A 12,651-nucleotide genomic window follows, 5' to 3' on the forward strand; every position below is an offset into this window, starting at 1 on the left:
GAAAAAATCTAATCAATGAGAAAATTTCAAAATAAGATATTTCAATTCAACGTTACAATACCACTTTCACAACAACCACGTTCAAGTCGTTTTTTTTTTAATAATTCGTTTATTTGACACGGGTCAAACCTTTCAGTATTACTCCCGTTCAAGACGTATTTGATTTTTATTTTGATGAAATTGTCTCAACAAACTTCGCAAAAATGATGAACTGTGAAATCTTTTTAAAAAAAGGAATGTGTAATGAGGAATGTGAATCAATCGGTGCCAGATACGGATATTTAACCTCAATATTCTGGCAGCTGGACCACACCAACTTTTTTTTTAAACTCTTCGTTGAAAACCTGGGCTAGTCTTGATAAGCCCATGCCATCTGAAATACTTTTCCTAGATTGATTGCCTTTATTCAGATTTTATCAGTCCTTCAAAAGTACATAACTTACTTTATACATATTGGAGAATTTTTTCGAAGTGTTCAGTTTAAGAAGTTTGCTTACAAAATATGTTCGTTTAGATTTCATCAAAGGGATTTAATGTTCATAAATGTTCATAGGAGAAAGTTTAAACCACTCGCAGACACAATTCGTTTCTTAATCGGTCCCCCAGATGAAGGTTTAGTTGTCATTCATAAACCAATGATTCTTGTTAATACTCAAATATTCTGAAACAACCTGAGGTGTTTATAATCATCACTTTGTTTAAATGATTTAAAGTTTTGAAATTTTAAAGTTTAAAGTTTTAAAAATAAAAATAAAATTTGCGGAAATTGTGGGCTTCCGACTTTTTGAAATGAAAGCTTATTTTGTGCTTCTCTTCCATCCAAATTTCATCAATGTTTTCAAAAGCCTTTTTGTTGTATGAGTGAAGCCCGGTGTTCCATCGTCGCATTGAACTTTACGCTCAGCTGACGTCATTCTGTCAGTGGCCTTATATTCAGAATAGCCAACGATTCTGTTAACTGTCAATTGAGCATTGTTGGTAAAGATCTATTGCACTTTGCTGGTGGCCAAGAATCGGATCATCGAAACGGCAAACAATTGGTACGGCGGCCAAGTAATTGGAGCACCGCAGTAAGTACTTTGCATACATTTTGCTCACATTACTGAAAGTTCCATAGAGAAAACATTTTTTTTGTTGAACTCTAAGCAAGTTAGCAAGTTAATTCTTCAAAGGATGTTCTATGGTGCACTCAACAGGAAGGTTGGAATCTTGAAAAAAAACGGTAAACCGTGCCTTAGGTGCCAAGGTCGGGTACATTTACCCTAAACGGTATACAGAATGTTAACAAATGTGATTTTCTAAGATGTTTTAATTTTTAACATTTTTAGTCCTTTATCTTGAGTATCGTAAAATAAGCTACATGATGTAAACATTGTTCCGCAAGTTTAACTATCATAAAGTTTTTGATTAATTTTGATTAATTTTCTAATGCGTTTTTTATGATGAGCTTTTGACGTAGAATAACGTCTTACGGCAACACTATAGGGGTACAAATTGAAATTCGCGAACGGATCTCGCGTCACGAAAAAAAGCACCTTTAACGGACATCTCTTCCAAAGATCATTTTGGGACGGTTGTGTGTTGGTATACCAATACCAATAAAACGCAAATACGAATTGGTGCTAGAAAATTTATAAATGTACCTGCCGCGAAAATAAATTGGCAAGTTGTGTTTAAACATTTCAGAGTTCCGGATGTGTGTTACCGAAACTGCTTGCGCTAGAGCAAGAATCCAAACGCTCTCACAGAGATAAGGAACCTGGTGCTGGAAGCCAACACGATAAGACGTTGTAGAAGCGCAACAAGTCCTCTCTCCGTATGACGTTTTTTTTTTAGGATTTTAACTATGGCGATTATCTCCTTCTAGAAAGCGGTATACTTCTTCAAGCAATAAGCACATGAGAGGCTTACTTATTAAATGAGAGAGTACTTACTACCTACACCGCTGGCTAAAAGTTTAGAATAACCCCTTGAAAAACATGAATTTTTTTTTTGCGGCTATATCTTAGCCAATTTATGACACATTGTGTTTCGGTTCGTCCGAGATCATGAGAGCGGACTGTATTCTGTTTCTTCGTATGAGTTTGGAAAAAATATATATTAACCCGTAAAATCACAAAATTAAGATAAAAAAAAATCCAGGTATTTTTAGGTCAAACATTTTGGAAAAATTTTCCGGAACAACATCAATCTTTAGCTGAAGTTTTAAGAACAAAATTTAACTAAATACCAAACAAATAAGTTTAATAGATAATTGATACGCTGTTTGATAACAGAGATACAGATGAAAAAATTACAAATTTTAGAAGACCGATCTCAAACTTTTGGTAGATAGGGGAAATACGGTCATAATGGCCACCTTAAGGAAAACGCTTATTTAACCATGGAGAACAGCTATAATATGTGAATTACATCATTGTTTCGTGTTCAGACTCTCAAGTAGTCTATTGCCTAATTGGATGAAACTTGAAAAAGTAGATAAAAACGTTTAAAAATGCATTTTAAAAATTTTTGCCAAAAGTTGAAAACCAGTCACTGTAGGGACATAATGAGAACCCCCCAGGGGCAGTATGAGCACCATTAATCGGGGTACGATGAGCGTTTTCTGCAGCGGAATCTAGCAGCGAAATCGACTCGATGAAGTCAACTGAATAATAGAGCTACAGATTGACTTATTTCATCCGACGATTTGGCCTATTGGTAAGATGTCGGAGAGGTAATCAATAGAATCGAGTTCGATTCCTGGTCAAGGTGATTTTTTTTCACATAGGGGATTATACGGCAGAAAAAGCTCATCGTGCCCTGATTGATAGTGCCCTGTTCTCCCCAGGTCAACAAATTTAAGTAAAAACGGGTTTTAAAATTGATCAAAGTGAGAAATCAAAAATGTTATGATGGTGAAAATTGAGAAACAATGTCTAAATCATGTTACAGTGCGTACATTTCAGATCAAGATGATTAAAAGGTCATGAAAGCTTATTTGGTGGTGCTCAAAAATTATAATATTTTCGGCACTTGAGAACCTAGCTGGTTGTTATTTAATATTTCTGTAATGATGAAAAGGATATTCCTGTTTTAATGAAAAATTAATACCATAGGTAGTACAAAACAAATCCTCATGAAAATTTGTTTAAGAAAATATGTACTTTTGTAGAAAAAAGGAGTGCTTATTCTGCCCTGGGTGCTCGTTATACCCTTATCTCCCCTACACTATACTGCGGGGTGACCCCAAACTTTTGATCGATAACTTAGGTAGCTATTTGATAATTTAAAGTACAAGTCAATTTATTGCTCAAAACTTAGCAAATGTCTTTTTTGATAAATGTGTTTTCATGTTTTAGAAGTGGTTATCCCAAACTTTTGACCGGCAGTGAAGAAAAACCAACGAATCTAAACAAGCTTTTGTTTGTCGATAGGGGGAAGTGTTCCTAAATGCGCATATTGGGTAATATGCACATACAGCCGATCGACGATATGGCTGGAGATTCAACATATCTAATCAGTGCAGTTTGAGGGTAAACGCTTTTGACGCATGGCATGAAAAAATTTAATTGTTATATACAGTCAAAAAAATTCAAAAATTCAAACATGATTTTTGTCAGTTTTGTTAAAATTTATTGATCTTTAATTATCGTGCGTACAGAATCTGTAAACAAAAATATTAATGGATTTTCTTTCTTATTCATCTGGAAATCGGAAATCCAAAAATTGGTAAAGTTGTAAATGATAAGATATTGGAATAAGAGACAGGTTTTGAATGTCCATATCAGGCAGGTTAAATGCCTATAACTAGAAAAAAAGATAAGTCTTATAACTTTTTTACTTTTTATCATTGAAACATTAAATCTACGCTCAAATCACAATCTTACAGTGAAAATAGGAGAGCTCAATACTGTTACGATAAAAATACGATATGAACAAAATATTTCCATTAAATATGGTCATATGGCTTACCTTATTATGTTTCATGCAAAAGAGCTAGTGATAACTAAATTTTCGTCAAAATTTCAGACTTGTGCTTAACATCCGTTTCTACCGTTTTTAATTGAATAATATCAAAATATTTCAAGTGTAAATGAAATAAAGCTAAAAACATAAATATTCGAACATAGCCCGCTGGTTTCGGAAATCCGCTATTTTGACTACTTTCATCATTTTAAAATCATTTTCACAAAAACTGTAAGAGACTTTAACAGAAAAACGTAAAAATCTAACGTATTTAAAACAGATGTCAGCTCAAGTGTATATAGTTTTCAGACTCCTATCCATTGAAATATGGGAGAAAATGAGTACTTTCCTTAATATGCGCATTTGGCTCGCCTCTCCCCTAAACTTTAACCGATATACACCAATTAACGAAAAAACGGGAGATACGAAAAGCGCTATCTGGCGACAGAAATGGAAGTATTACACTGTGATTTTTTTCGGAGCTTTGATCAGAGAGGCCAGGTGTCCTGATTTTCTCATAATTTGTCCTTATTTTCGAAGACCGTTTTTGAAAAACTCTCGAATTGTCCTGATTTGGTTTGAAAATGTCCTAATTAAAAAAAAATCTCAATAAGAATCATGTTTGTAGTTAAGTTATGAAAACATCGATCAAATATTTAATAAAGTAGTTGAACCCATTTAACCGATGGTAATCTTCGGTTCAGATGATATTAAAATGGCATTTTTCGATATGAACCGCAGTCCAGCCAAGAAGATGTTCATTTATAACAAATATGACCCTACTCCTCCCTTAAAAACCCGATCAATATCCGGGAAAATCTGAGCAATCCAGGCTTTTCTCAACCAAATTTAAAAGAAAAAGTGAAAAATCTACATAAAAAAATTAAACATTTCTAAAAACTATTTGCACGTGTATTTCGATGTAACAAGTTCAAAAAATCATACATTATGTAAAGAAAAATATAATTTTTGTTTGGATTTTGCTTAGATTTTGGATAAATGCGTGCATTTTTCCTTGATACCTGAGCAAACCGGGCCGGACCGGGCTTTTTCTCATTTTTTTTCTTGAAAAAGCAGGCAATCTGGAATGCTTAGTCATACCTATAGCAGTATTCAAATGGCTTCAAATAACTCTGTTTTTTCATAGAGTTTTCCATACTCTTTTGGAAATTTTTATCATTGTACTCTTTTTAGCACTATGGGATATGGTAACCCTCCTCCTCTGCTCCTGGAAATGAATTAAACATTTTCTACTATTGATAGACACGAATGCCAGAATGCTGGTAAAGTGTCAAAAATAAAAACTAAAAAAAAACCTTCTATTGTCAAATTAAATTCATTCATCAACTGTGTGATTTAAATAAATTGTCTTGAGTTCAAAATGGATATTTTTTTCCTTATCAGAACTTCACATTCCCTATCTTGATTTTTTAATATAAAGATATTACCGTGGAATTTCCGAAGCTTTAAATTCTTGTATTGGAAATTTTATTATTATTAGTTTTCTGGTTTTTCAAAAACGTTGATTAATAATTTGTAATCTTCACTGTTAAAAATTTATTTTAAAGCAAATTTATAGTTCAGAATATGGAACATTATTTTCGAAAATTCATTTATGACTCACCGGAAAAAAGCATTGATTTCAAACTTTGATTTTAATTTTTGTTAACTGTGTCAGCAAAATTTGTATGTGTATGTGTGTAATGTAATGTATGTGTGATACGACAAACTTTTTAGTGCAAAGTGTATCGATCATGAATGGTGAATGAAAAAAAAAAATGCCTCGACCATGAATCGAACTTGAGTCCAGTGAGTTACCTCTCCGACACTTTACCACTGGGCCAAATTGTTGGATGAAAATGGTCAAGCTGTAGCTCTATTATTGAGTTGACTTCATCGAGTTGAATTCGCTGCAAGATTCAACGGCAGAAATGCTCATCGTACCCCGATTAGTGTTTCTTATACTGCCCCAGGGGAGGTTCTCACCATGCCCCTACTACGAGCAATTTTCAGCTTTTATTAAAAAAAAAAAATGAAAATGCATTTTTAAACGTTTTCATTTACTTCCTCAAGCTTCAGCCAGATAGGAAATAGACTTCTTTAGTGTCTGAACACGAAACAGTTTTAGCTGTTTTCTATGGTTAAATAAGCGTCCATCTTAAGGTGCCCATTATGCCCTTATCTCCCCTAGTGCTCACTTATCTATTGGCTGAAAATTATTAATTGAACAATTTGATTTGAATTGTAGATTTATCTATTCACACTTTCATGAGTATGAACGAACAGTTCGAATATTACGAATTTAGACAATAAAACGCCCAGCTTCACTGCCAAAATATAAAGGGATCCCTTGCTTACCTTTTTCTTCGACTTCATCGATTCCAGCTGACGCTCGGTGTGCTCCCCAATCGAGCGGCTGCCCCAAAGCTCCCGGCCCATCAGTGAGTAGCAGACGATCATTATCAGCATCGGGATGCCGTAGGTAAGGATGAGGAACACCAGATTGTAGCTGTGAATAATGTCCGGAGAAGAAGAACAAACGTTAGGAAACATCCGTGAAAAATGAATTATGAGCTAATGACAACCATTTTTGCTTGCTGCGCGTGGTCCATAAATTTATGACGGTAAAATTGAGAATATAGGTAGGTACTTTGCACTATATTTTGGCAATGGGGCTTTCTCTCTTTCCATATGCTGTGCGTTGGGATTCAAAAATAAAAAGACTGGCAATGGCTATTCATATCAGATGGAAATAAGTTCATATTAATGCAGTAAAATAGATTGGCCGATGACGCAAAAATTCTTATCCATGAATTTGTAAATGGTGATCAAAAATTTAGATACTTTCTTCAATGATGAATTTAATGACATTGAGGAAAATTATTCTAAGAAAAACCAAAAATATTAATCATTAATATATTTGATATTTTGATCACAGACAGTTTTAACAAAAAAAATTAAAGTATCTGATTCAAACACATACAAAACGTAAGTCTTTCTGAAGCAGAATAAAATTTCTCAAGCACCTAATAGGCTTGTTAATGGCTACATTTTTGACAACCTCTCAACACGATCTGGAACGCAATTAAAATGAACTGGTTAGCATAAACGTACGATAAAACAAATTTACAAAAGGGTCGAAAGCTCAAGTTATTCCCGGAAAACCAACAAAACGCGCCCCAGCTTAAAAGCAAAAAGGCAAAGTACCGCCATTCTCATGAAAAGAATAGCCACCCCCTCCCCAAAATACAATAGACTGCCGGCGGCTGCCGCCTAATGTCGGAAAAAGTTTATTTCCCGGAGGGGAGAGGCAATAAATCTAAAATGATCTTATTAATTCGAGACGTTTTGTGCCGAGGCACGTCGAAAAATCACGGCTTTCAAATTGGCGGAAAGCGGTTAATGAGGCTCCGGTTCTTCTTTGGAATTTCGACCGAAAACGAACGACGATCCCGATGGCAAAAGGATAACAACTTGACGCGAGCGAATCATGCGTTACTTCTCCGGTTGGTAGAGTTGCCAGTTTTCGTAGTCCTATTAGGTCCATCGTGGGCTAAAAAATTAGTTCAGCCCTATCTTTACTAACGATGATTTGCGATAAATGCTGGCTATCCTATCGTTAAAATACAAATGTTGAAAAAAAAACTGATGGCGGTTGTCTGGTTGAGGAGCAATTTTTTCCCCATTCGTCCCATGGATGGCGGCGGCCAATGAAAATCAAATAGATTTTTTATTTCAAGTTTCACAAAAGAACCCGACCTAGAAAAGGAGAGAAAACGAGCATCCATATAGCCCAGGGTGCAAATCTGTCAGTGAAAAATTACAGGGAAAAGCCATTTTTCATTCAGCCCGGTTCAGTTCATTTGATGTGGGTTGACTTTTCGGTTTGGCGCGCTAGTTTTGTTTGCTTCGAACGTAGGTTCTGTCTGGAAGAGTGGAAAATTGCGCGAGGCACTTGCCCTGTCGAATTACGCAATTTTATCGGTGTTCGTCTGCCTGTCAATCGAAACGTGGTGGGTAGCTGTTTGATCATGTTTATTTTCGTTGCACGTATAGTCTACGTTCACCTGCAGGCATCAAACCAAACAAACGAATTCACCGTACTTGAACATCATCAAAGTTGAACACTCATTCCATTAAGGCCGCCATACATCACACAAATGGCGTGTACAAATTCGATGATTGAAAGGCTGATTCTCTACTCGCCCATACACGATAGAAACATATTTCGCGCAACACAATCGATTGCTGGCGAAAAGAACAACTAAAAAAAAACACCTCCACCCCGGCTGGCGCTGAGAAAATGGTCTGAAATTTGTACAGGCAGAACCATACACCATGCCACAGAGGGTGGTTTGTACAAAATATTTCGATCCCGACCGATTTTACTCATTCCGTTTGCGCGATCATTCAAACAGTGCCATACACGATGCAAATCGTATTCTTAGCGACCGAATTTCATCGCATTTGTACAAATGTGGTGTAATGTATGGCCTGCTTTATGTAAATGGCGTGTGCAAATTCGATGATTCCACGACGATTGTTTGATCTATGCTCGCCCACACACGATACAAAAAAAATTCCGTGCGAACACAAACGATTTCTGGCGAAAACAGCAACAGAAACAACAAAAAAAACCATCTCCACCCTGGCTGGGGCTGAGTAAATGGCATGAATTTTGTACAAACAGCACCATACACCATGCCAAAGAGGGTGGTTTGTACAAAATATTTCGATCCCGACCGATTTTACTCAAACCGTTTGCGTGATCATTCAAACAGTGCCATACACGATGCAAATCGTATTCACAGCGTCAGAATTCGAATTTCATCGCATTTGCACCAATGTGGTGTAGTTTATGGCCCGCTTAAAGGGTGTCCCTTGGCTATTTTCCAATATTTGATTTTTTTTTTTAAACTGAATTACTCATGTAAAGCAAACAGGATTGAAATCAGTTTAAGATTATAAATAGAGATTAGGATCAAGATCGAGATCAGGATCAGCAGTAGGATACGGTCCAGAATCAGGATAAAAATCAGGACCCGGAACAGAAACAGATCCAGTATCAGGAATCCAATTTTCAAAGCTCGTTTTTCCCTTTCCCCTTCTAATGTTTATAAGATCAAATTCAGGCAGTGTTCGGCATCGCTAACTGAAAAATTAGCGCCGCTAGTAAAATCGCTAACTCATACCAAGATAGCGATCGCTAATTAAATACGCTAAATGTGCCAAAAAAGTTATCGCTTTAAGCTTAAAGTGTTAATCGCTAACTGTTTATTTACCAACATTAAGGCCAGAACAAATATCAAGTTTTTCTTTAGTTACGCACTTCCCGTTTCGATTTTTCCAACTCCCCAAGGGGGAATTAATGAAGTTTCAAGTATTCAATTTAAAAATAGATAAATTGATCGTATTTTCATAAAATTATATGAGCAAAACCAAAACTGTCAAAGATAGGAGTTTTAACGAGTCTCTGTGTTCTATAAATTAAAACAAACGATTTTCGAACAATTAAAGAAAGAGCCAAAGAACAGAATGTGGAAAATAAGAGCTATATCTCTCTTTTTTAATTTTAATTTTGGTTAAAAATTTACTCGATTTATCGGTTTTGTGCAAAGTAGATAGTATGCAATTTTGTTGCAAATAATCTTTCGTGCAATTCAGTTTTTTATTTGTTTTGGCAATATTTTACATAATTCTCATTTAGAATCTTTAACCTGTTTTCCCCTTTTTCAAATTTGCTGGAGCATTGTCAAACGTGAGCATTTACACAAATTCTATTTGAACTTAAAACGAAGGCTACAGTAGTGATCATAACTTATTTTTATAGGAACGGATCTGTAAAATCTATATAAAACTGTATAGTGAAAAGTAAATAGCTCAACCACTTGAAAACAAATGCTGATGAAGAGATGTTGAAAATAGTTTTATATTGTTTAACACCTTTTATTGCTATCTTCTTCTGTAGAAGTGAAAAAAAAGGGCTTAAAGAGAGAAAAATGACACTAAATACATTTTTCCTATAACTCTAGTACGCATTCCTCCAATGAATCCAATTAAGCTATAAGGATGATGCACAATGTCACATTGACTTGATTAATGAAAAAAAAAATATTTTATCACTAAGAATTCGAGAGATTGATACAAATATATGGAAGTTAGCGATCTTCAATTAGCGGAACCTAAAAATAGCGGAACTTTTTAATTCACTTAATCAATCCAAACTTAGCGGCAAAATTAAACCGCTAACAAAAAGTTAGCGGACTAACTATCGAATAGCGGATTAGCACTTTTGTGCCGGACACTGAATTCAGGGTTCATGAACTAGGTTTTAAGAAAGCTACAAATATGGATCCAGCATAAATTTATTGTTTTTGCTCATAACTATCAACTGTTGCAGCTTCTAATCGTTTACGGAAGCCGAAAAAAAAACGAAATAAATAAAATCAACATTCGAACTCCAAAACTCCCACCACATCAAATCCACCCACAACTCCTGACGGTGACCGTTAAGAAGTGAGCAATGAAATTAATCTCCTTTTGACAGTTTTGGCAGCAACGTGACCACCGGAAGGTATTTTTATTTTGAGCTGCTTCCACCTTGGAGGACGTTCCAGTAACATTTGCTGTTCCATCGAACCATTTTCGTTTTTTTTCTGTTGCGGCAGTGGGATTTTGTCATTGTGAGATTATTTGCTATGATTTATTAAACCGATATTCGATACCCCAAGATTGGGTTTCGGCGAACTGTCTCGGGTGATTTGTACGGGAAAGTTTACTTTTATGGCGGGCAACAGTTTATGCCTGCCTTTGGATGCTTCGGGTTGATTTTGACATGTTTACTTACCAGTTGACTGTAGACAAGGATAAAGAACCGAGGATTTGTATTTCTCAGGAAACAATGATACGGCTTATATTTTCAGTCAATAGAAATTGTTTTTTCTACGATTTTTTTTTGTATCTTTTCGATATCAATCCAAATCAGCTTCAATAAAAATCAGTATCAATAGAAATATTACTTTCATATTTTACTATATTAAAGGTCATTCCCATCATCGTTTTTTTATTTTGCAAAGGTTCACTATTGCGTCTGAACGAATCTCAAGAATGGAAGCCTTTTAAAGGAACATTACTCTGCAACCGGTTATTAGATTTCCAGCTGATTAAGCACCAATAAAAAGTTTTTGTGCGATGATGTTAATGAAAATGTTCATGTGATGCCTTCTATGGTTCGTCATTTCTCTTAACCGATTGATAAATTCAAGTGACATTGTTTACTGTGATGTTGTATACAATGGAATATCGTGTCTATTTACGTTCCTTCTTTTTAGAGCAAGTTCGTTGGTGTTGGGAAAAAGTGTTAGAAATTTTGACATTTTGAAAATTTTGCCATGCAAAAATGTTTTCAAGATCTTGGGGCGTTGTATTTTTTTACAACACTGTTTCTATTTCAGCCGTATGTGATAATTGCTAGTAGAAATATTGCTAGTTTTGCATCACAGCATGCGAAGGCCACAGATCTTGAAAATGTTTTTGCATGGCAAAATTTTCAAAATGTGCCGTAAGTGTCAAAATTTCTACCACTTTTTCCCAACACCAGTGAACTTGCTCTTAAGCGGGCCACAGACTACACAACATTTGTACAAATGCGATGAAATTCGATGAAATTTTTTCGCTGTAAACACGATTTGCATAGTGTGTGGCACTGCTTGAATGAGCGCCCAAACGGTTGGAGTTAAATCGGTCGGGATCGAAATATTTTGTACAAACCGTCCTCCCAGTCGGGTGGAGATGGTTTTTTTGTTGTTGTTGCTGTTTTCGCCAGCAATCGTTTGTGTTTGCGTAAAATATGTTTGTTTAGTGTGTGGGCGAGCATAGATCAAACAATCGTCGTGGAATCATCGAATTTGTACAGGCCATTTGTGTAGTCTATGGCCCGCTTTAGACACACACGTGGTTTGAAAGCCGACGGTCTGTGTAGCCTGCTGATCTGATCAACATGCCAATTTGGCTTGCCGACATATACACAGCAAAAAGGTGTTGTGATATTACATCAAAAACGTGCACATAACTTGAGTCGCAAAAGGTCTCTAATATTACATTATTTTGATGTAGGTTGTGAACTACATCTAAACGATGTAAAAAAAATTACATCAAAAGACGTAGTCAAATTCGAGCACGATGATTGTTAAGAGCTTCTTATGTACCTGAATGTTTTTAAATATTTGCCTAATTTTACCTAAACTTGGAATTGTTTTCGTTTTTTTTCACTTGGAAGTCAAATTCAAGACTTCGACTTTAGATATGGATTTGCAGAAATATGAAGATCAAGAAATTGAACGAGATTAAAAGTGAGCAATTATTTTTACAATCTTGGTAGGTAATTTATTTGCAAATATCAACATCCTGCTGTATAATAACCTTATCCTTGAGAACTGCCCTTAAAGGGTTGTCCTGATACTCTCTGAGCGGGCTCGCTGAATCTTTTAGAAGAAAGGCTCCCGTGTCGCACAAATCCAGCAAAACCTGAGCTGGCACCGTAGCAGCAAGATTTGAACCAGTTCGAGGTTCCATATCCTTAAGAAGAAACAGCCAGTGTGTGTTTTCCATCCGTAACAGTTGCTTCCTGAAAGAATGTATTGAAAATGAGCACATTGTGGGTAAACAGGTCGGCTCACCTTTTCACCAGAATGGTTTCAAATC

The 12,651-nt window shown here is 35.7% G+C and overlaps 1 protein-coding gene across 1 annotated transcript in view; it reads right to left on the bottom strand.

The window, feature by feature from the left end:
* The window catches only part of LOC129737563 (tachykinin-like peptides receptor 86C), a 264,810-nt gene that overhangs the window by 60,745 nt on the left and 191,414 nt on the right, over window positions 1-12,651 (bottom strand). The window contains exon 7 of the mRNA XM_055728725.1: window positions 6,307-6,457. Coding sequence (XP_055584700.1) covers window positions 6,307-6,457 — 151 coding nt within the window. The remainder of the gene's footprint in view (window positions 1-6,306; window positions 6,458-12,651) is intronic.

Source organism: Uranotaenia lowii, chromosome 1 (assembly GCF_029784155.1).
Source record: "Uranotaenia lowii strain MFRU-FL chromosome 1, ASM2978415v1, whole genome shotgun sequence".
NCBI classification, from domain to species: Eukaryota; Metazoa; Arthropoda; class Insecta; order Diptera; family Culicidae; genus Uranotaenia; species Uranotaenia lowii.